At 46.2% G+C, this 23,342-nt stretch overlaps 1 protein-coding gene across 1 annotated transcript in view; it reads left to right on the forward strand.

Moving 5' to 3' along the window:
* LOC308382368 (phospholipid-transporting ATPase ABCA1) overlaps nt 1–22,912 on the forward strand; it is a gene marked incomplete at both ends in the record, with an annotated part of 237,019 nt that extends 214,107 nt beyond the window's left edge. Inside the window, 2 exons of the mRNA XM_080860090.1 lie at nt 16,165–16,408; nt 22,778–22,912. Coding sequence (XP_080716216.1) covers nt 16,165–16,408; nt 22,778–22,912 — 379 coding nt within the window. The remainder of the gene's footprint in view (nt 1–16,164; nt 16,409–22,777) is intronic.
* Nucleotides 22,913–23,342: the final 430 nt, after the last annotated feature.

Here is a 23,342-nt window from a genome sequence, read left to right on the forward strand (position 1 = left end):
GAGTGATGAAGAGAGAGAGAGTGAGAGTGATGATGAAGAGAGAGAGAGAGAGAGTGATGATGGAGTGATGAAGAGAGAGAGAGGTAGAGAGGGAGGTGCCGCAGTGATGAGGGGAGACGTCCCTCCCAGCTGTTGAGGTAATTGACACATTCACCGTGTCAATTATCCCCCGTCTTCAGGGACGCTCGTCTTCAGCAAGAACGAATGAATAAAACATCACAGCGGAGGACGAGAACAGCGGTTGAGGGCGGGAGGAAGGGGTTAACCTTCAATCTGCCGCACACGTGGACATGTTTACACACTTATGTACACACACACACTCACACACACACACACTCTCGAACTCTCACACAGACAAATTCATATACACATGTGTCCTTCAGTGTAAGTGCAGGCACTATCCACACACTTGCGTAGGCACTGGGGGTAACTGCACATATCCACTCACACAGTCATTCCCATTCTAAACACACACTCACACACACATACCCTACTAGCTTCAGTACACACACACACCCTCTCGATTCTTCCGTCCTCTCATAAAGTGTATTCCTCCTCTCACCTACTCACCTCCTCCCCTTCTCCCTCTCTCGCTCACACACACACCCACACACACACTCAAACACACTCTGAAAACTCACCCTCCTCACTCACACACACTTGCATGTACATACACATATGCAAATACACACACACAAAAACACACATACTCAGACAGATACACACACACACACACACACACAGACATCACAGAGATAAAAGTGGATAGCAGTTCTAGACTCTTAGCCACGGGGAGAAATATAAAGCAATGGCTACTCCGTGTCGAGAGAGCTCAAGTGAGCCTCCCTGTCATCTCCCCACCGCCAGCGCCAGCGCCACCGCCACCGCCACCACCATCATCCCCTGCTCCCGCCACCCCAACCGGCGGAGGAGCAGCTACTTTTAATTAAGCCGCCGCTATCTCTCCGCCGTCGGTGTAATTAACGTTCGAGGAGGGGCAGGGCTTTCCGTTAACGAGCGCAAAAGGCAATTAAGGACCATATCTCCCCTTTTATCCCCCCCTCCTCCTCAAACACTGCCTGCCGACGTCCCCCCTGTCTGAGACAAGAGAAGGGAGGCAGGGGGGCAAGGAGGACGACAGGACGGGGACAAATGATTGGGGCGGTCGAACAGAACGACTCCCTGTTGCGAGCCATCGCGCCATCATCTAGGTGTTTTTTTTTTTTTTCAACACCCTGCTTGCTAGTTTTTATCAGAGAGTTGCAGTCCCCGAACACCCCAGTCTCTCTCTCTCTCTCTCTCTGGCTCTCTCTCTCGCTCTCTCTCTCTCTCACTCTCTCTCTCTCACTCTCACTCTCTCTCACACACACCCACACAACTCCTCTCTCTCTCTCTCTCGCTCTCTCACACACACACACACACACACACACACACACACACACACACACACACACACACACAAACACACACACACACACGCACACACAACTCCCTTACCTCTCTCGCCTACCGTAACTGAGGTGTGGAATCTCACTGTGAGGAGCTTGTTGTAACATTCTCACAGTCACACACCACAGCCCATGTCTACACCTCCACCCTCCCCTACACACACACACACACACAACACAGCCCGTGTCTACACCTCCACCCTCCCCTACACACACACACACACACACACACACACACACAACACAGCCTGTGTCTACACTTCCACCCCTCCCCTACACACACACACACACACACACACACACACACACACACCACAGCCCATGTCTACACCTCCACCCCTCCCCTACACACACACACACACACACACACACACACACACACACCACAGCCCATGTCTACACCTCCACCCCTCCCCTACACACACACACACACACACACACACACATATACATACACAGACACGTACAAATACACACACACTTTCATAAAACACATACACACACACACACACATACACAGACGCGTACAAATACACACACACTTTCATAAAACACATTCACACACACACACACATACATACACAGACACGTATACATACACACACACTTTAATAAAATACAAATACACACACACACACACACACACATACACACACACATACACACATACACACACACATACACACACACACACACACACACACACACACACATATACAGACACAGACACACACAAATACACACGCACTTACATGAAACACACATACACACACACAAATTCCAGTATTGATATACATAGAAAAATCCCAGGACACACAAACACACACACACACACACACAGCCAGGCAGAGACACACATGCTTCTCTATATTCCTCCTCATCTTCTCCTCCCTCGTTTGGCTGTGTTCGTGCGGCTTGTTTTTGCTGCCATCTTTGGGACACCAATTACCTGGAGCACCATGGAGGCTCCTGCAGGCTATAGAGCACAGCTGGAGGCCACACTGCTACCCAGATACAGACCCTACGGAGGGCCCAGAAATAGCCTCTCGCTCTCTCGCTCTCTCTCACTCTCTCTGACTCTCTCTCTCTCTCTCTCTCGCTCTCTCGCTCTCTCTAACTCTCTCTGACTCTCTCTCACTCTCTCTCTCACTCTCTCTCTGTCTCTCTCTCACTCTCTCTGTCTCTCTCTCGCTCTCTCGCTCTCTCTCTCACTGTCTCTCTCTCACTCTCTCGGTCTCTCTCTCTCTCTCACACACTCTGTCTCTCTCACTCTGACTCTCGCTCTCTCTCTCTCTCTCTCACTCAATTTTCAATTTCAATTCAGCTTTATTGGCATGACAAAAAAAACACAATTTGCATTGCCAAAGCATTCTTGTAATACATATAATAATATAATAGAACAAGTAGAAAATAAAACATAATTTTGTAACGGCGGTGTGTGTGTGTGCATGTGTGGATGTGAGTGCATGTAAGTGTGTGTGGGGGAATGTATCCGTGTGTGTGGTTTACTGATGAAGTGACTCTTCTCTTTTTCTATGGCAAGCATCTATATATTTTGCTGCCACTCTTGTGCTCCTCTCTTCCTCTCCCAATAACACCCTCAGACCTGGGTCAAGGTTCTGAGGGTCTGGGTGCATGGCTCTGAATTTAGGGAAGAATTGGTCCCTTATGTCTTTCCATTTGCAGCATTCTGCCAGGAAGTGAAACTCTGTTTCAATTACACCTTGGGTGCAGTTGGTACACAGCCTGTCCTCTCTGGGCAGCCAGGTTTGCCTGTGTCTGCCCTTTTCGATGGCCAGACTGTGGTTACTAAGCCTGTACCTGGTCAAGGTTTTTCTCTGCCTGGTGTCAGTGACTGTGAATAGGTAGTTTGCCACAGTATACTCTCTGTTTAGGGCCAAATAACATTGAAGTTTATTTTGTCTTTTTGTTGTTTCAGTCCAGTATGATAAGTAATTTAGTTTTTCTGCATTGATAATGTGGTTAGGCCGAATTGTTTGAGAAAGGGTGGCGAGGTCCTGAGGCTGACTATTAGTTTGGTTATTTGTACTATTAGTACATGTGAGTCTCAGGACTAGCTGGATGAGGGGGCTTGTTTTTGCACTCATCATTTGGCTTTTTAGGGCTTTGTAACAATAAGAGTTGGGGTCGCTCCTTTTGAGGTGTTCAAAGAATTTGATGGCTCTTTTTTCTATTTTAATTAATAAAGGGTATTGGCCCAATTCAGCCCTGCATGCATTGTTGGGTGTGTTCCTCTGTACTTTGAGTATACTTTTACAGAACTCTGCATGCAGGGTTTCGATTGGGTGTTTGTCCCATTTTTCAAATCCATTGTGCATAGGAGGACCCCATACTTCACTGCCGTATAATGCGATTGGTTCAATAATTGTTTGGAATATTTTGAGCCAGATCCGAATGGGTATGTCAAATTGAATAGATTTTTTGATGGCATAGAAAGCTCTTCTTGCTTTCTCTTTCAAATCACTCACGGCCAAGCTGAAATTTCCAGTAGAACTCATTCTCAGTCCAAGGTAGGTGTAACTTTTTACGTTTTCGATTTCATATGTACCAAGGGTGAATTTCTTTCCCTGATTTCTGAATTTTTTCTGGAAGGTTAGTGTTTTTGTTTTTTGTGGGTTAATAGTCAGAGCCCAGGTCTGACAGAACTTGTGCAGGACATTTAGGCTCTGCTGTAGACCCTCTTCTGTTGGGGACAGCAGAACCAAATCGTCCGCAAAGAGAAGACATTTGATTTCAGAGTCATTTAATATGAGGCCAGGAGCTGCTGACTGCTCAAGTCTTTTTGCCAATTCATTAATATATATATTGAAGAGCGTCGGTGATAGAGGGCAGCCCTGTCTCACACCCCGTTCTTGAGTGAAGAATTTAGTTTGTTTGTTTCCTATTTTAATTGCACATTTGTTATTTGCGTACATTGTTTTTATGATGTTGTATGTTTTCCCCCCTACACCTGTTTCAATCAGTTTACAGAATAGGCCTTCATGCCATATAGAGTCAAAGGCCTTCTGAAAATCTACAAAGCAAGCAAATATTTTAGCTTTTTTTTCGTTTACATATTTATCTATTAAGGTGTGTAGGGTGAACATATGATCAGATGTTCTATTCTTTGGTAGGAAACCTATTTGACTTTTACTCAGGGCATCATGCTCAATAAGGAAGTTTATTATTCTATTGTTTAAAATTTTACAAAATAACTTCCCCAGATTACTATTAACGCAGATGCCCCGGTAATTATTTGGGTCGAATTTATCTCCACTTTTGAAAAGGGGTGTAATGAGTCCTTCGTTCCAGATATCAGGGAAGTATCCAACACTCATTACCAAATTGAACAGTTTTTGAATAGCCAAACAAAGGTTGTGGCTTGCATTTTTAAGCATTTCATTAAGGACGCCATCCGGCCCGCTTGCCTTTCTTGACTTCAGGCTTTGGAGTTTTTCTGTTAGTTCATTTTTTGTTATTGGGTAGTCTAATTGGTTTTGATATTTATTAATTGTTTTTTCCATATCAATCCTTTTTTGATCAATTTTGGTTTGTTCTGGGTTCATGCTATGGTTTCCATAGAGATTTTCAAAATGCCTCTCCCATACTCCTCCATTTTTGATGGCAAGTTCCTCATGTTGCTTTTTGTTGAGTGCATTCCAGTTATTCCAGAAATTATTAGAATTTAGAGATTCTTCAATTGTTTCTAATTGATTTCTGGTGAACTGTTCCCTCTTCTTCCTGATTGTGTTTTTGTATTGCTTAAGCTCTTCATAATAACTAATGCGTAAACCAGGATCATCAGGTTGTCTGTGTTAAACCAGGATCATCAGGTTGTCTGTGTTAACTCACTCTCTCTGTCTCTCTCACTCTGACTCACGGTCTCTCTCTCTCTCTCTCTCTCTCTCTCTGACTCACGGTCTCTCTCTCTCTCTCTCACTCTCTCTCTCTCTCTCTCTCTCACTCTCTCTGACTCACGGTCTCTCTCTCTCGCTCTCTTTCTCTCTTTCTGTCCCTCTCTTTTTCTTTATCTCTCTCCCCCATTTTGTCTTTTATATTTTTCTCTCTCTCATTCTCCCTCATGCACTTTCTGTCCGTCTCTCTCTCTCTCTCTCTCTCTCTCTCTCTCTCTGTCTCTCTCTCTCTCTCTCACTCCTTTCCTCTCTCAAAGGAGAAGCTTCCGGAAGAGGCCATCAGCTCTCTCTCATGCTCTCTCATGTACTTTCTGTCAGTCTCTCTCTCTCTCCTTCTCTCTCTCTCCCTTTCTTTCTCAAAGGAGAGGCTTTCGGAAGAAGCCATCAGCTAGGAGGTAGCTTTGCTGTTGGGAGATGGCCCTTTCATTGCTTTTAGTTTTCTTTTCTTTTTTTCCTGGCGGCCATCTTTGCTGACACTGTCGTTGATTGCTTTGAGGCCTTTTTAAGAGCACAGTAAGGTGCAGTGGAAGTGAAGCATATAGAGAGAGGTGTGAATCAATCATCTTTTGCACTTATTAAAATCAGATCGCTGGAAGTGAAGCAGAGAGAGAAGGAAGGAGAGGTTGAGTGGGAAGAGAGAAACAAGCCAAAATAAGTTGCTGTAAATTGCCTTTTTACAATGCAGCGTTGTGGGTGTGTGTGTGTGTGTGTGTGTGTGTGTGTGTGTGTGTGTGTGTGTGTGTGTGCACACACTCCCAGGTGTTAAGTAAACTGAAATGAAGTGTGGGCTCGTAAAGACAGGCTCAGAGCCCAATAAGGCTGTCAGAAGCAGCGGGCCGCTACAGCCCACGGCATCACTCACAGGTCTAAACGCTGCTGCAACGATATGGAGGACACACTCAAGAGGCTTTCTCTGTCTCTCTCTCTCTCTCTGTCTGTCTCACTCCCTCTTTCTCTCTTTTTCTGTCTCTCTCTCTCTCTGTCTCAATCCCTCTTTCTCTCTCTTTTTCTGTCTCTCTTTCTCTCTCTGTCCCTCTCTCTCTTCTTCTTTCTCTGTCTCTCTTTCTCTCTCTCTCTGTCCCTGTCTCTTTTTCTCTCTCTCTTCTTCTTTCTCTGTCTCTCTTTCTCTCTCTCTGTCCCTGTCTCTCTCTCTCTCGCTCGCTGTGTCTCTCTTTTGTCTCAACCTCCCTCGGCTTTTTTTCCACTGTCTCTGTATCGCTCTCTTTTTATTTATTTCTCTCTGTCTGGACATCTTTGTACGTCTCTCTCTCTCTCTTTCGCTCCCTCTTTGTTTGTCTCGCTTTTCTTCTTTGTCTCTCTCCTCTTCACTCTGTCCCTGTCTCCCCCTCTCATTTTAAACGTTTTTAAAGGTGGGATCAAATAAAAAGACAGCAAAGTGCCTTTAAAGCATTAAGGTAATGCAGTAGGGTTTGGGAGGCAGAGAACTAGAGAGAGAGGGACAGCTGGAGGAGAGAGATGAGGTGTTTTATGTGATTGTCCACACTTGAGATCAATCTTACCAAGTTCACTTTAAGAACTCCCATAAAGCCCTCTGTCACGTCACTGGAGTGGCCCAGTGCAGTTGTGCTGTGGTCAGGGGCTGAGCGTGTGTGTGTGTGTGTGTGTGTGTGTGTGTGTGTGTGTGTGTGTGTGTGTGTGTGTGCTAGTCTCCCCTGTGCCCGAGAAAAGAGAGAGAGAAGGAGAAATGAGAGACCAACGGCCTATTTTCAAATCAGTCATGCATGACCCGGTTAATTTCTTTAAGACGGAGAGGTCTGCTTTTGGAGTTCCTGTGGGTGTTGCATGTGGGTCAGTGTGTTTGTGTGGTGTGTGTGTGTGTGTGTGTGTGTGTGTGTGTGTGTGTGTGTGTGTGTGTGTGTGTGTGTGTGTGTGTGTGTGTGTGTGTGTGTGTGTGTGTGTGTGCGAGTGTGTGTGTGTGAGTGTGCTGGTCTACGTTCATGCTTACAATGCCAAAGAAAAGGACAGAAAGGTGCTGGTGTTTGCCAATGGTGGGTAAACACACATGGGAGAGCATGGAAATAACTCACCTGTGATTTGCTAACAGGGATGTGTGTGTCTCGTTGTGTGTGTGTTTACCTTCACGTGTCTGCATGTCTGTATGCGTGTGTGTGTGCTTTGTGTATATATGTGTGTACGTACGTATGTATGTGTGTGTGTATTTTTGTATGTCTATGTGTGTCTACACTTCATCATGTGTGTATGTGTGTGTATTTTTGTATGTCTATGTGTGTCTACACTTCGTTATGTGTGTGTGTATGTGTGTGTGTGTATCTTTATGTATGTGTGTCTACACTTCGTTGTGTGTGTGTGTGTGAGTGTGCAGCTTGTTTCATTTTGTCAACAAGCCTTCTCCATCTGCACTGGCAAGCGATGAATCAGCAGCCAGGGGAACAGAGCACCTCCCCACCTGTGCCTGGTAGATGCTGCGGAGATTGGTACTTAGTTGAAAGGTAACACCAGCCACGGCTGAAGCGTGTCGAATCCTTGTGTGACTGAAGTCTGTGTTGCGCTCTGCTACTGTTGTAGGGAGAAAAGATCGTAAGAAAAGCAAGGGAGATGGAGAGAAAGAGAGGGAGCCCGGGAGAGAGAAAGAAAGCAAGGGAGATGGAGAGAAAGAGAGTGAGCCCGGGAGAGAAAGAAAGCAAGGGAGATGGAGAGAAACAGAGGGAGCCCAGGAGAGAGCGAGAGCTAATTGATCAAACAGCTGCTAGCGCGGTTTTACAAGTAGCGTTTGATTACATGTGTATGCCTGCAAGCATTCCCAATGCTGAGTATTGATCTTTCTTTCTTCTTTCCTCCACCCCTCCATCTTCTCTCCTTTTTACCGGCTGCGCTGCACACTGCTCTGTCCGTCCGACGGGCAGGTCCCGGCTTGTCAGAGTTTCTGATTGGGTGATGAATTGAGCAGGAGCAGCGGGTCGCAAAATGGAAGTCGTGTAGGACTCGGTTTCCTGTGGAGTTAACATGTCTCAGGGTAATTAAATGAGCAGTGAACAGCTGAGAATACAAATGGATGCGGCCTATACAGGTTTCAAGTGTGTTTTCTACTTCATGTTTAGAGCCATAACATTCTAGTCATATACAAACAAAGATGGCAGAGGTCATCACAAGACACCTGAGAACTGCCACGTACTGCAACATAAGTATGTTTAAGGCTGATTTAATGGTCACGTCTTTCTACAAAAGTAAGAATTGTTTATGCCGCGTTAGCCGTCACGTAACGCTACATAAGAACGCAGTGTTTAAGGCTGTTTTAATCACCACACACCGCTACATAAGTATGCAGTGTTTAAGGTTGTTTTAATCACCACACACCGCTACATAAGTATGCAGTGTTTAAGGCTGTTTTAATCACCACACACCACTACATAAGTATGCAGTGTTTAAGGCTGTTTTAATCACCACACACCGCTACATAAGTATGCAGTGTTTAAGGCTGTTTTAATCACCACACACCGCTACATAAGTATGCAGTGTTTAGGCCGTGCTAGCAGTCACGTACTACTAAATAAGTATGCAGTCTCGTTGGAATGCAAGGAAGCGTGTTTGAAAAAGCGCTCATGGAGTTTAGCCGAAGGGGTGCAAACCCCATGCTAAATGTCAGTGCGCTTTCTCATGCAGTTGCGTCTGTGAGTCATTAAAGATCCCATGCCTGGTAGTGTCAATGAAGTCACTCTGCGTATGGGATTCTACTGGAGCCGTGCCCTCACCCCTGGAACACACCCCACACCACCCAATATGCCAAACACACACACACACACACACACAGACACACACACCCCACCCGCTATACCACTCACACACACACACACACACACACACACACACACACACACACACAGACACACACACCCCACCCGCTATACCACACACACACACACACACACACACACACACACACACACACACACACACACACACACACACCCACCCGCTATGCCACACACACACACACACACAGACACACCACCCGCTATGCCACACACACACACAAACACACACACACACACACACAGACACACACACACACACACACACATACAAACACACAGACACACACACAAACAAACAAACACACACCAGCCACTATGCCACACACACATGTACACACACATCCCCCAGCGCTATGCCACTCACACACACACACACACACAAACACACACACACACACACACACACACACACACACACGCACCCCACCTGCTATGCCACACATACATACACACATACACACACACACACACACACACAAACACACACACACACACACCACCTACTATGCCACACACACACACACACACACACACACACACACACACACACACGCTATGCCATCCCATTAGTCCAGGTGTTTGACTCCAGTCTGTGTGTGATGCGTCAGACACCAAATGTGCCTTCACCATGGTGGAACTGCACATGAACACCTTTCCTCCTCTCCCTCTCTCCTCCTTTCCTCTCCTCTTCTCCTATCCTCCTTTTTTACTCTTCTCCCCCTCCTCTTCTCCACTTCTTTCCTCCTCTCTCTCTCCTCCTCTCCTCCTCTTCTCCTTTCCGTCTCTCTCTCTCTCCTCCTCTTCTCCTCTCCTCCTCTTCTCCTTTCCTCCTCTCCCTCTCTCCTCCTCTCCTCCACTTCTCCTTTCCTCCTCTCCCTCTCTCCTCCTTCCCTCTCCTCTCCTCCTTTTTCCCTCGTCTTCTTCTCTTCCCCTCCTCTTCTCCTCATGTTTACTCTGTTCAAGTGGCCATCGCACCACTGTGGAGTCAGCACAGGTGGAAGTTATTTCCCTGGCTTGCCAACCATCGCTGCCTTTGTCTCCCCCCAAAGGGGACTCTGGGATTGTGGGTGCAAGGTGGGGTATGAGTGTTGGTGGGTGGGGGTGGTTGGGGGGGTGGACTAAAATTCCTCCCAGGTTTCTAATTATCGCGATGGAAGCGTTCTGCCGTTGGGTGTGCTGTGCTTAACGTGTGCACCACAGACATTTTCACGGGTAAATATGACATTAGGGGATTAATTAGGTGGAAAACAATGGGTCATAAGAGCGCTAATGACTAAATAACAAGGCGAAGTGGTTTACTCCTCAGGCTAACATGACATAAGCCTGCTAAGATTGCTTACGGTAATGAGGATGAAGAGGCCATTTGGTCGCTGCTGAACTGTGCAGTCAGTAATGTAATTCTGTTGTTAATATCAGGTGATAATGTTATTTCAGTTCGACTGGGTTTATTTATGATGTAAAACTACTGTACTCAACTCAATGCAAGGCAAGAGGCTCGTCTATCAAGTGAACTTCAGTGTCTTCCTTTTACAATACTGTCCATGATATATTATAACTTCCCTTTGAATATAAGGTGAAAATATCAAGCTAAAACAGACTGAAACTGACAAGACAATCATCATTAATGTTTGTTAGTCTCTATATTTTGCTGGCTTTCATGAACACACTGGGCTCTCTCATTTTATAATGAAAGCCATGATGTGGGGCTCAACTGTTAATCCCTCTCCTGGCATTGATTAAACCCCTAAAAACTACTCTCTGTTCCTCAAAATTACATTTTTATAAGTTTTAGGTGATAAAAAAAATCATTTCATGGCCTCAAAAGGGCTTGGAGGTAACTCTACACCTTTACTTCATTCAGTATTCACAGAACTATGAATATGCAAATTAGCCTCACATCTATCTACCTGCCTTCAGATTAACTAAGTTATCGAACAACTAATAATGTGTCCCTAATGTTAGATAAACTTAGCTCCCGATTGCTAGCTCTGACTTAGCTAGAGCTAGATTAAAATCGTAAACATCCAGATGTGCCGTTAGGGAGAAGCGTTTTCAACACCATAGAAAGTCACTGAAGAAAGCCATCTAATTCATCATAAGCACGACTTGTATAGCACTTTATGTAGATGTATACTGACGTTACCCATCCCTCCTGACAAGCAGGTTAACAGGATTGGTTCCTTTGGTTTGTGACATACAGTATGTAACCCCGGCTGTCTACTTTCGTGTCATTGTTACACTGCAGTTCCAGGATGGAAAGACTCGGCCGTAGCTAACTGCTTTTTCCCCTCACGATATGTTGTGTATTATACAAAAACACCATGTGGACATGTTAACCTAAAGGGGCCTTCAAAAATTGTGAGTGCTTTAGGAGGAGTCTTATTGGTTGTCCTTGAGGGCACTCTCAAGAACGGCTTAGTTGAACCTTCAGGGCCTTTTATATTGCCAGAAAGATACGCATGTTTGCTTGAGAAAGAACCTCTAGTGAACATTTTTTTTCCTGAAGGCACGCATACACAGCAGACGGCTGGGTGTTATTGGAGTATGACTGAGTGTTGCTATTTATGCTCCAATTTGAATGCAAATCTCTTCAGCATATATCCCCCAATGATCACCTTTGTTTTATGTAGATGAGTCCAAATGGGCGAAAAAACATATGCATTTCATATTAACTGAATGTTTTCGTGTAAATACATCATGCTGAGAGATTCCCAAGTGATATGTGTGTTTGCGGTGGTGCGGAGGCCTCGTCTAGGCTAGATTGTGAATCACGATCTCGTCAGTGTCGAAACGTATTGATTAAATTAGCCCCGATCGCCTCGGGAGTCTGCAGAAAGTCTTCCGCCATATGAGCCGCCGTCCTCGCCCATCAGTTCTACCGCCCACATCCTGATTATCGCTGAAGGACCACCAGATGGCTGACACGTATAGCGCAAATTACCGCCGCAGCGCGTGAAGCACATCCTCGACTCGTATCCGAGTCAGGAAGCGCGGTACGCAACAACACTATATCAGTTTACTGGAGAGGATGGAGAAGATTGTCTCGTCCTCGGCTAACGATGAAAATGTCTCTGACCTCAAAGGAGCGTTTTTAGAGATACAGCTACTGAGAACATGTGCATGCATACACAAATATAAACACTTTCATGCTTATACGGGCACACACACACAAACACACACATACAAACACACACACGCACACATAGAAGCAGAAAGAAGCACGATTCATTCTACATTTAGAAACGTACGCAGTTTCATCCAGGCACACAAAAAAAGTGAGTGTGCACACACACACAAACGCAAGCAAACCAAACACACACCCAATAGCGCACACACAAGTACAGAGACAGAGACACACACACATGCACACAAATACATTAGCATACACACACACAAACAGAGAGAGACACTCGGAGATGAATGCACAAGCACAGAGTCTCGCGCACACACACACACACACACACACACACACACGAACACACACACACACACACACACACATTCAGACACACATTCACACACACCCACACACCCACACACACACACACACACACAAACACACTCACACAAACACACACTCCTCTCCAAAATTGCTTATCATCTCTGCAGGTGGTTGATGCTCAGCTCTCTGCTCTAATTCCACACAGGGCCTCAGAGCACAGCGGGTGGCGACGCCCTTAACACACACGTGTAAACAAAGTGGCACTATGGCAACCTATCAGCAGGCAGCGAGGCCTGATGGTGCCGTTCCGTACGACCCTGTCAGGTGTGCCATAGCAACAGTGTCCTAGTAGGGGTGGTAACAGAGGGGGGTGGAGAACAGACGTCAGGGGGTTCAGGGGCAGGGCGATGGGGGCACACACACCTGCTACCCACTACCTAGCGGGCGGAACACACGCAGCTCTCACACACACTGGCAGCAGGGAAATTAAGATCAATTATGCATTATCTCTGCCTCTGCCTAGGCACCCCTCCGTCTCTCCCCCTCCCTATCACTCGCTCTCGCTTTCTCTCACTCCATTCCTCTCTTACTCTATCTTGCTCTCTCTCTCTCTCACTCTATATTCCTCTCTTACTTTCTATCTCTCTCTCTCCCACTCTCTGTCTCTCCCCCTCCCTTCCACTCCCTCTCTCACTCTCTATTCCTCTCTTACTCTCTCTCGCTCTCATTTTCTCTCACTCCATTACTCTCTCTTGCTCTCTCTCTCTCGCTCTATATTCCTCTCTTACTCTCTAACTCTCTCTCTCCCACTCTCTGTCTCTCCCCCTCCCTTCCACTCGCTCTCTCACTCTCTATTCCTCTCTTACTCTTTCTCTCTCTCTCTCCCACTCTGTTTCTCTCTCCTTCGGCTCTTTATCTCTCCATTCCTTCACTCTCCGTGTCCTTTTCTCTCACCGCCTTATCTGCTTTAAATTTCTCTCACTCTACTCTATATCTATCTCTATCCCTCCATCCCCCTCTTCCTCTTTATCTCCTCTCTCCCACTCTCTCTGTCTCATCCTTTCACTGTTCCTTCTCTTCCTCTCTCTCTCTTCCTCCCACTCTCCGACTCATCCTGTCACTGTTCCCTCTCTCTCTCTCCCTCCCTCTCTCTCTTTATCTCTCCTTCTCTCTCTGTCTCATCCTGTCACTGTTCCCTCTCTCTCTCCCTCCCACTCTCTCTCTCATCCTGTCACTGTTCCCTCTCTCTCTCCCTCCCTCCCACTCTCTCTGTCTCATCCTGTCACTGTTCCCTCTCTCTCTCCCTCCCTCTCTCTCTTTATCTCTCCTTCTCTCTCTGTCTCATCCTGTCACTGTTCCCTCCCTCTCTTTCTCTCTCTCCCTCCCACTCTTTCTGTCTCATCCTGTCACTGTTACCTCTCTCTCTCTCTCTCTCTCTCCCACTCTCTCTGTCTCATCCTGTCACTGTTCCCTCTCTCTCTCCCTCCCTCCCTCTCTCTCTCTCTCCCACTCTCTCTGTCTCTTTCTGTCACTGGTCCCTCTCTCTTCTACTCTGTCTCGTCCTGTCACAGCACACTCATCTCCATCTTCCTCTCATTCTGTTATTCATTTCCTTCCTCTCACGCTCACGTTAATCTCTCTCTCTCTATCTCTCTCTCTCTCTCTCTCTCTCCCACCCTCTCTCTCTCTCCCACCCTCTCTCTCACTCTCTCTCTCTCTCCCACCCTCTCTCTCCCTCTCTCTCTCCCTCTCTCTCTCTCCCACTCTCCCTCTCTCTCTCTCTCCCACCCTCCCTCTCTCTCTCTCTCCCACCCTCTCTCTCCCTCTCTCTCTCCCTCTCTCTCTCTCCCACTCTCCCTCTCTCTCTCTCCCACCCTCTCTCTCTCTCTCTCTCCCACCCTCCCTCTCCCTCTCTCTCTCTCTCCCACCCTCCCTCTCTCTCTCTCTCTCCCACCCTCCCTCTCCCTCTCTCTCTCCCACCCTCCCTCTCCCTCTCTCTCTCTTTCCCGCCCTCCCTTTCTCTTTCCATCTCTCTCTCCCACCCTCCCTTTCTCTCTCCTTCTCTCTCTCTTTCTCTCCTTCTCTCTCTCTCCCTCTCTATCCCACTCTCCATCCTGCTGTGCCTTCCTCCTACCCCACTGTTGAGTGAAAGTGTCTGAGGCTCGAGCAGCAGCGCTGAGCGGAGAAGTTCTAAAGTTCTAAAGCGATCGACATGATTATCCTGCAGAGCTGCAGAAGAGGGCCTGATGATGTGAAGTGATTATCACTTATAACACTTAAAGAGTTTATCTAAGTCTACCATCCAATCTAACATCCATTGTTATTGGAGAGTTAGTATTTTGCAACAGTTGCTCTCTCTCTCTCTCTCTCCCTCTCTTTCTCTCTCTCTCTCTCTCTCTCTCTCTATATATATATATATATATATATATATATATATATATATATATATTAGAGCTGTCAAAGTTATCGCGTTAATCTATGAGATTATTGTGGCCGTGATTAATGCGATAAAATATTTTAACGCAGTTAACGAACTATGTTTACTTCCGTTGTGCTTTGACCCCTGTAACGAAACATGCGTCCCTGCAGTCAGTTAGATAGGAGAGGCCGAGACGGTAGTGGAAGATGGAGAGAGCTGAAGGATTGTTGGGCGGAAAGTTTCTGTTTAAGAGGCAAAATGACAGAACAATCGACAAAACTAAAGTTGTATGTAGCATTTGTCAAGCTGAATTTAGCCATCACAAAAGAAGCTCGTTTTTATGTTATCACCTTAATGCAAAGCACCCGACAGGAAGCAGTCCCAGGTTAGATGGTCGCCAACCCACACTCCACGACTTTTCTAGGAAAATAACTAGACCAGTCCGTGAAAAGGTTCCCAACGCTGTAGCAGTTTGGGTTGCCGGAGACTGTCAGCCCATCAACATAGTTGAAGACGGTGGGCAGACAGAGGTGTTCCGAATTGCTTCAGGGGACAACGATTTACTGTTGAGGGGCACCATTGTATTTTGCATACATTCCTTGTATGACGGCTAGAGAGCAAAAAAAAGTGATGGCGGATATTATTACTGATAGTATTCTCTGATAATGGACACTATAATTGATAGTATTTACTGACAGTCGATGCCTAACCCCCATTGGCTTATATGTGCAGGTTTAAAGATGGCTGCAGGGTGATAGTGAGGGTGTGTTCTTGTTGGTGTTGTCTGTGTAGTTGAAGGTTTTTTATTTTGATGCTGTAATGACTGGATGCCTGCTGATAGTAGATGTCCTACCTTCCCAATGACAATGCTCCTATGTGTGCTCCTTGGTGGTGTAAGTGCCTGATCTTTCTAGGTGAAGGATACTCTTTGGACACGGCAGTCATTGAATATCCACTGATGGTGGGTGACTTAACCCCCCCCCAGGGTAAAGGACGGCTACACGGTGATAGTCAGGACGTGGACTCCTTGCCGTTGCCCTTCTTGCTGAAGGATGTTGTATTGACACTTTAATCACTTGATGCTTACTGATAGTGGCTGTCCCTCCTAACTCCCATCCCCACCACCACCCCTACCCCCAATGTGCAGGTTTGGGGACGGCTACACGGTGATCGTGAGGGTGGGGGGCTCAACCCCACTCCTGGCGCCGGTGGAGGAGTTCGTGAGGGCCACCTTCCCCGGGAGTGTGCTGAAGGAGAAGCACCACAACACCCTGCAGTACCAGCTGCCACACGTAGAGGGCGCTCTGGCCATGATCTTCAGCCAGTTCACCAAACACCAGCAGGGGCTTGGCGTGGAGGACTACTCTGTCTCTCAGACTACGCTGGACCAGGTATGTTTGCCTCAGGGGGTGTGTGTGTGTGTGTGTGTGTGTGTGTGTGTGTGTGTGTGTGTGTGTGTGTGTGTGTGTGTGTGTGTGTGTGTGTGTGTGTGTGTGCGTGTGCGTGTCAGTGTGTGTGTGTGTGTGCGTGTCAGTGTGTGTGTGAGAGAGAGATTTAGAGGGAGAGAGTTAGAAGAAAAGAGAGTGTGCCTTTGTCTACCAATGTTTCTCATTGTGTGTGTTTGTGTGTGTGTGTTCGCACCTGCATAAGGACGCACATAAGAGTGTGCTTGTGTTGGTTCACTGCCTCCATCCTTCAGCGGTTCCTTTTGAAACAACACTCCACATTATGCACACATCCTCATCTCTGTAGCATATAGCATATAGCATTCCAGCGTGATGGATCGCCCCACTGTTTATCATGTCTATTGACCGTAATCGAGGTAAACCTGCGAGTCAGATCAAGACAACTCTCTCTCTCATCCCGAACTCCCAAAGGTGTTAACGACCGAGCCCCTGAAACTGAGGCGGTGTTTTCGAGCCTAGCCTTGGGCAAGACTCATTACCCCAGCAGCAACATGTGTAATGAAACTAATCAGCGATGTTTGTTGACTTTGATTAAATGATTTAAACGGCCATGGCATACGTGCTCCAGAGGCCTTGCCGTCTTGGAAGGATGCTTAAGAGTTCTTTCGCTTCTAGCTTCTACAGCCTGATAGCAGAGTTTTTACAGGTGATTATCAATCTTAGTAATGCCCCCGAGCAACTATTTTGATATGTGCTATGTACTGTGAATCTAAACTTTTAGAGATATGTAACTCCACATAGGATGGTCAAACAGATGTCACATGGAGCTGTGTTCAAGTTCATGTTTGAGCACAATTTTAAGTGTGTGGCATTGTTGCAGAGAAAAATGACTTTAACTTTGTCTGGAATCTCAAATCCAATCTTTGCACCACATTATCCCACTGTTTTTACTACGATTAATACCCCTGTTTGAAAAGTACCCAGTTATAAGTTATGTATTCAGGTGTTGGCATCTCTCAATCAGAGAACCAGTAAGATAGCGTAAACATTCACCTCTTCATTAGGTTTTCTATTAACATGCTAAAGACTTGGTCATCACCTGTGGCTTTGATGGAGAAGGTAGACCACATGTTCATCTGCCATGGCTGGGTAGCAGCGTGGCGTGGTGACAACGCTAGACATGACCAGCAGTTCTCCCTTCACTTCTACAGCCTGAGAGTTCTCCCTTCACTTTAGTCCTGAGAGTTCTTCCTTCACTTTAGTCCTGAGAGTTCTTCCTTCGATTCAGGCTTAAGAGTTCTTCCTCCACTTTAGTCCTGAGAGTTCTCCCTTCACTTTAGTCCTGAGAGTTCTTCCTTCGATTCAGGCTCAAGAGTTCTTGCTCCACTTTAAGCCTGAGAGTTCTTCCTCCACTTTAAGCCTGAGAGTTCTTCCTCCACTTTAAGCCTGAGAGTTCTTCCTCCACTTTAAGCCTGAGAGTTCTTCCTTCTATTCAGGTCTGAGAGTTCTTCCTTCGATTCAGGTCTGAGACTTCTTCACTTTAAGCCTGAGACTTCTTCCTTCGATTCAGGTCTGAGACTTCTTCCTTCACTTTAAGCCTAAGAGTTCTTCCTTCACTTTAAGCCTGAGACTTCTTCCTTCGCCTCTACAGCCTGACAGCTCTTCCTTTGCTTTAGGCCTGTATGCCTGGTTTCTCCTTCTGCCAGATGTTGGACAAATCAAAGACTGGCTCTGTTGATAGCGAGTGACAGCTTTCATTAAATTACTTGTTCAGAAGTTCATCGCTCAACCCTCCATGACAATGTATGAAACAGCCTCAGTGTGAGGTTTGACACTATCATTCTCTGTATTTTTATACCCAATCCAAGCTCTGTTAATTAGTGGTATTTATATGAATATTCGCTCATATCACCAGCTCTGTTTGTGTGTGCGTGTGTGTGTGTGTGTGTGTGTGTGTGTGTGTGTGTGTGTGTGTGTGCGTGTGCGTGTGCGTGTGCGTGTGCGTGTGCGTGTGCGTGTGCGTGTGCGTGTGCGTGTGCGTGCGCGTGCGCGTGCGCGTGCGCGTGCGCGTGCGCGTGCGTGTGTGTGCAGTGCTGTTTACCTTGAACAGGAATATCAGCAGATGTTTTAGTTTTTTAGCCGTTTCCTTCTGTTGCATTGTGAGACCCCCTGATGATTTGGTCATCATATTAGTGTCTTGCTTGATTGGCCAAATGCAATTCATTGTCAATTCCATTCAATTGTAGGCTATTCATTTACATAGTGCCATTTACAATTGACATTGTCACAAGGTGCTTTACTGAACCTAAACACACAAGGAATTTGGCTTCGCTGTCGGCCCAGTCATTGGTGGCTCTCTAGGCCCCGTGCCCGTAGCTCGGTGCTAAATGTTATTTCCCCCTCACGCTACATAGCTTCATCACAGTTTTGATGAATTGCCTCTCTCCAACAATGTGTGTTTTTGCGAAAGAAACCCAAAAACCTCTACTAATGGCACGGCTTGAATGGCTCCATTGCAGCAAGTGGGCTCTTGACAACAGCATTGTCAAGGGCAGGGTACTTGGAAAGGCTATTCATTTTTGTTAGCATTCTTAGCGTCCCATCGACCTTAATAGATTCGATTGGAGCATCAAGCCTTTTATCTACAGATGAAAGCACTAAGCCACATGCACATTGCGAGTTTAAGACAATATCAAGGCTACCGTGCCTCATATGCTTTGAGAGTTTGAAGCGGTATCAAGGCTGTCTGCTGCTAAGAAACTCCTAGTGTGTAGCAGGTAAGGTCATCTGGGGTCATTTTTGTAGAACAAAGAAAATAAGTGGATTTTGTTTAAGCATATACTCAGGACTTTTTCGAGGTCAGACTGACATTTAAGTCAGCAGCAATGACAGACTGAACACCTACTGAAGGTGATCCATCTGGTCTCCAGAATGGATATATTCGGGGGGCACTGTAGATCACACAGTAGCCTCGACCACCTTCGGGCTTGACGCCCATGGACACTTCTTCGCCCTCTCGTCACTTACCTTTCAATTAAAGGCATAAAAAAGCCAAAAACAAATCTTTTAAAAAAAAAGAATGGATATATCTGCAGTGAAAATGAAACAACTTTTTTGTCCATGTAATGCCTCCTCCTAAACTGGTGATGGTGACGCGGCCTTGAGAACTTAGTTGTCTCTGCATTCCAGAGTGTTTTAGCAGGCACAACGACGAGCTCCGGCAAGCAGCTTCCAGTGCATTCCCCTTGGTGCACGGTGACACACTCTCTCTCACTCTCTCGCTCTCACATTCTCTCTATCTCTCGCTCTCACTCTCTCTATCGCTCTCTTTCTCTCTCTCTCTCGCTCTCACCCTCTCTCTATCTCTCACTCTCACTCTCTCTATCGCTCTCTCTCTCTCTCTCTCGCTCTCACCCTCTCTAGCTCTCTCTCTCTCTCTCTCTCTCTCTCTCTCTCCCTTCGCTCTCACTTTCTCTCTATCTCTCGCTCTCACTCTCTCTATCGCTCTCTTTCTCTCTCTCTCTCGCTCATGGAAGACAGGACTCCCGACAAGCGTGGAGCGCGGCGGAGGTTAATTGCGGTCCGCCGCGTCCTTCTAACTCCTGCCACGCCTCGATGGCCGTGCCGTAAACAGCGACGGAGTGATTAATCTGCCTCTCTCCTCTCCACCGCGGCGTTCCGGAAACGGAACATCACTCGAGCGAGGTGCTGCGCCGTGGGTGAGAGGGGACATATTGCGGCGATGAAAGCGGGGAAGGGGGTGGGGGGGGGGGGGGGGCACGCCGAAGGTGTGATGAGATTTTGTGTAGAGATTATGGAGGGATTAAAGGGTGTTTATTAAAGGAGAAGAAAAAAAAACATAGTGTCCTTATGGTGACCTTTTTTCACACACACATACAAGATGATGGACAGGTTCTATTTTTGTCCGTTTTTTTTTTTTTTACGGAAAATATCAAGAGAAGACTCAAGACTGCATCCTGAGGAGGTTGAATCATTGTTTATCGTCAACACATAAACCCTCCTGAGAGAGGACCTTAGTATGGTCGGCACAGTTTAGACATAAGACTAGCGCTTTTTGATACACACGCCTGCACAATACACCTCTGGGTTAGTGTGTACTCAACCTTAACATTACTTCTGCTGTAAAACCAATGTTGTCATACTGTGTGACCATGGCATTTAGTATCTTTTATCATCATCATCATCATCATCATCATCATCTTCATCATCAAGGTTGATATCATTGTGCCATGCAGATCATTTGTTTCATGGCACATCCAGACACCTTTTTTCGTTCTTTTTCTCCATTTTTTTGGTCTTCTCCCAAAGTTTTCTTGGGAGAATTGTGTTCTCTGGGCTGAGGTGGAAGCTAGTAGACATTTCAAAGGAGCGTGCAGTTCAGAAGTATCACCCACCTAACAATCCTCCTCTAGCGTCCCAGACTAAGGGTCCTTCTAGTTCCAATTAAGATAGCCGGCGTAATCTGACACCTGGATGGATGTGGGAATTGGCCTCACCGACGTGTTTCCGTGGAAATGAAACACTGGGAGGGGGAGGGGGGAGGGGGGAGGGGGAGGGGGAAGGGGGGGGGGGGGGGGGCGATAAAGGAGTTGCTTGCTTTATCTCGAGAATGAGGAGTTTGGGGGGGGGAGAGAGGTGGGTTTTATTCCACCATGACTTTCAAAAGAGCTGCCATTGCTTTGTGGGCAGACGGAGAGGAGGTGGAAGAGAGAGCAGGAGCAAGAAAGTCGAAGGGAGTGAGGAGAGGTGTGAAGGGTAGAAGAGAAGAGGGAGAGAGAGAGAGAGAGAGAGCAGGAGCAAGAGAGTCGAAGGGAGTGAGGAGAGGTGTGAGGTGTAGAAGAGACAAAGGGCATACAGAGAGAGAGAGAGAGGAGAAGGAAAGAGAGAGTGTAGAAGAGGAGAGGGAGAGAGAGGGCAGGAGAAGGGGAGGGAGGGAGGAGAGGTGTGAAGTGTAGAAGAGACAAAGGGCATACAGAGAGAGAGAGAAGAGAGAGGAGAAGGAAAGAGAGAGTGTAGTGCAGAAGAGGAGAGGGAGAGAGAGGGCAGGAGAAGGGGAGGGAGTAAGGAGAGGTGTGAGGTGTAGAAGAGACAAGGGGCATACAGGGAGAGAGAGAGAGAAGGGAGAAGGAAAGAGAGAGTGTAGAAGAGGAGGGAGAGGGAGGGAGGGAATAATAGAACAAGTTCATGTCTCTGTCTTCAAAGAAAGAAAGGCCTGTATATGGTTTTGAGCTTGATGCACTTGAGATATGAGATAAATGATGGAGGAGAGTGAGAGGGGGTTGACAGAGAGAGAGCGAGAAAGAGAGAGAGAGACAGAAAGAGAGTGATTGAGTAGGAGAGATAGTGCAAGAGAGAGATGGAGTGACAGAAATGGGGAGAAAGGAAGAGAGATGGAATGATAGACTCAGAGAAACAGTAAGTGGGAGTGAGGGATACAGAAATGGAAAGAAAGATGGAGATAATGTGAATGATGGAGAGAGAGAGAGTGAGGGAGGCAGTTGGACTGTGAAGGCCAGTGTGTAGAACTTAATCTATGAAAAAGAAGAAGAGTGATGTCAGTGCATAGGCTTTCTCCAGTCTACAGGCTTACCATCAGCATTAAAAGCACTGCTAGTCATGAACAACAGCATGGGAATTAATTACAGAGGTAGATCAGTACCTCACCTCTGATCAGAGGGGGAGACGAGTCTACTGGAGAGAGTATAAAACATTTAGCTTATGCAGCACTGCATACTCGCAAAAAATCCTCTTTGCACCATATTAGCACACTACACACATGCATACACACACATACACATACACATACACGTACACATACACATACACATACACATACACATACACATACACATACACATACACATACACATACACATACACATACACATACACATACACATACACATACACATACACATACACATACACATACACATACACATACACATGCACACACACATACACACACACACAGATACAGACACATACACACACACACAGATACAGACACGCATTCAAACATACAAAGATGCACTCAAATACACGTGCGCACACACGCACTCACACACAAAAACACACACACACACTCAAACATGCACTGATGCAGTCAGATACACACACACTAGCACGCACATATACACACACACACACACACACACACACAAATCTCTCTCACATCAGTTCACATTCAGTGTCTCTTGTTCATACTGTATCAAATCAGATACATCAGCGCAGTCTCAGACGCAATGCCGCGCTGGAATGAAAGAACAACGCCATCTCTTATTCATTGGGAAAACACTTTTATCCAAGGCTATCTCTCATCCTCTTTTTCAGGTCTTTGTCAACTTCGCTAGGCTTCAGCACGACGAGGACGATGACGGCCAGGCCCACAAGAACGTGGATGGCGCCCGAGCCTACGACAATGTGGTGGACCTGACGGATGAGACGCTTGCTGGCAAAATAAAATAATCCAGTCTCTTTACCCTTGGAGTCGGATGGCAAACTCAAACTCAGGCACTGTAATGATTGTGTGATACTCGGGTATTTTTGATAATTTAAGCAACTGTAAAAACAGTAGCTTCAAAGTCACGTGCGTATATATTTATAACAATATATATATATTATTATTATTTTTTGTAATACTTAATTAAAGTGCAAAGATTAGTCAGTAGATGAATACTTGAAGATTTTACCTTTTTCAGCTTTGTGTTTATAATAGCTCATAAAAGTTTATAATTCACTCTTGGGATTCTATGAAGATTTTTCCTGACAAAACAAAATGTTCTATGCTTTGACAATGAATATTATTACAAAGGGTTCCTAATGGCCCCTATAACCTTTAAAGTTTGCAGGTAGAATAATTACTGTTCTGACATAAAAACAAGTTCATTCTCTACTT

This window comes from Sprattus sprattus (genome assembly GCF_963457725.1).
Source record: "Sprattus sprattus genome assembly, chromosome: 21".
Lineage (NCBI taxonomy): Eukaryota > Metazoa > Chordata > Actinopteri > Clupeiformes > Clupeidae > Sprattus > Sprattus sprattus.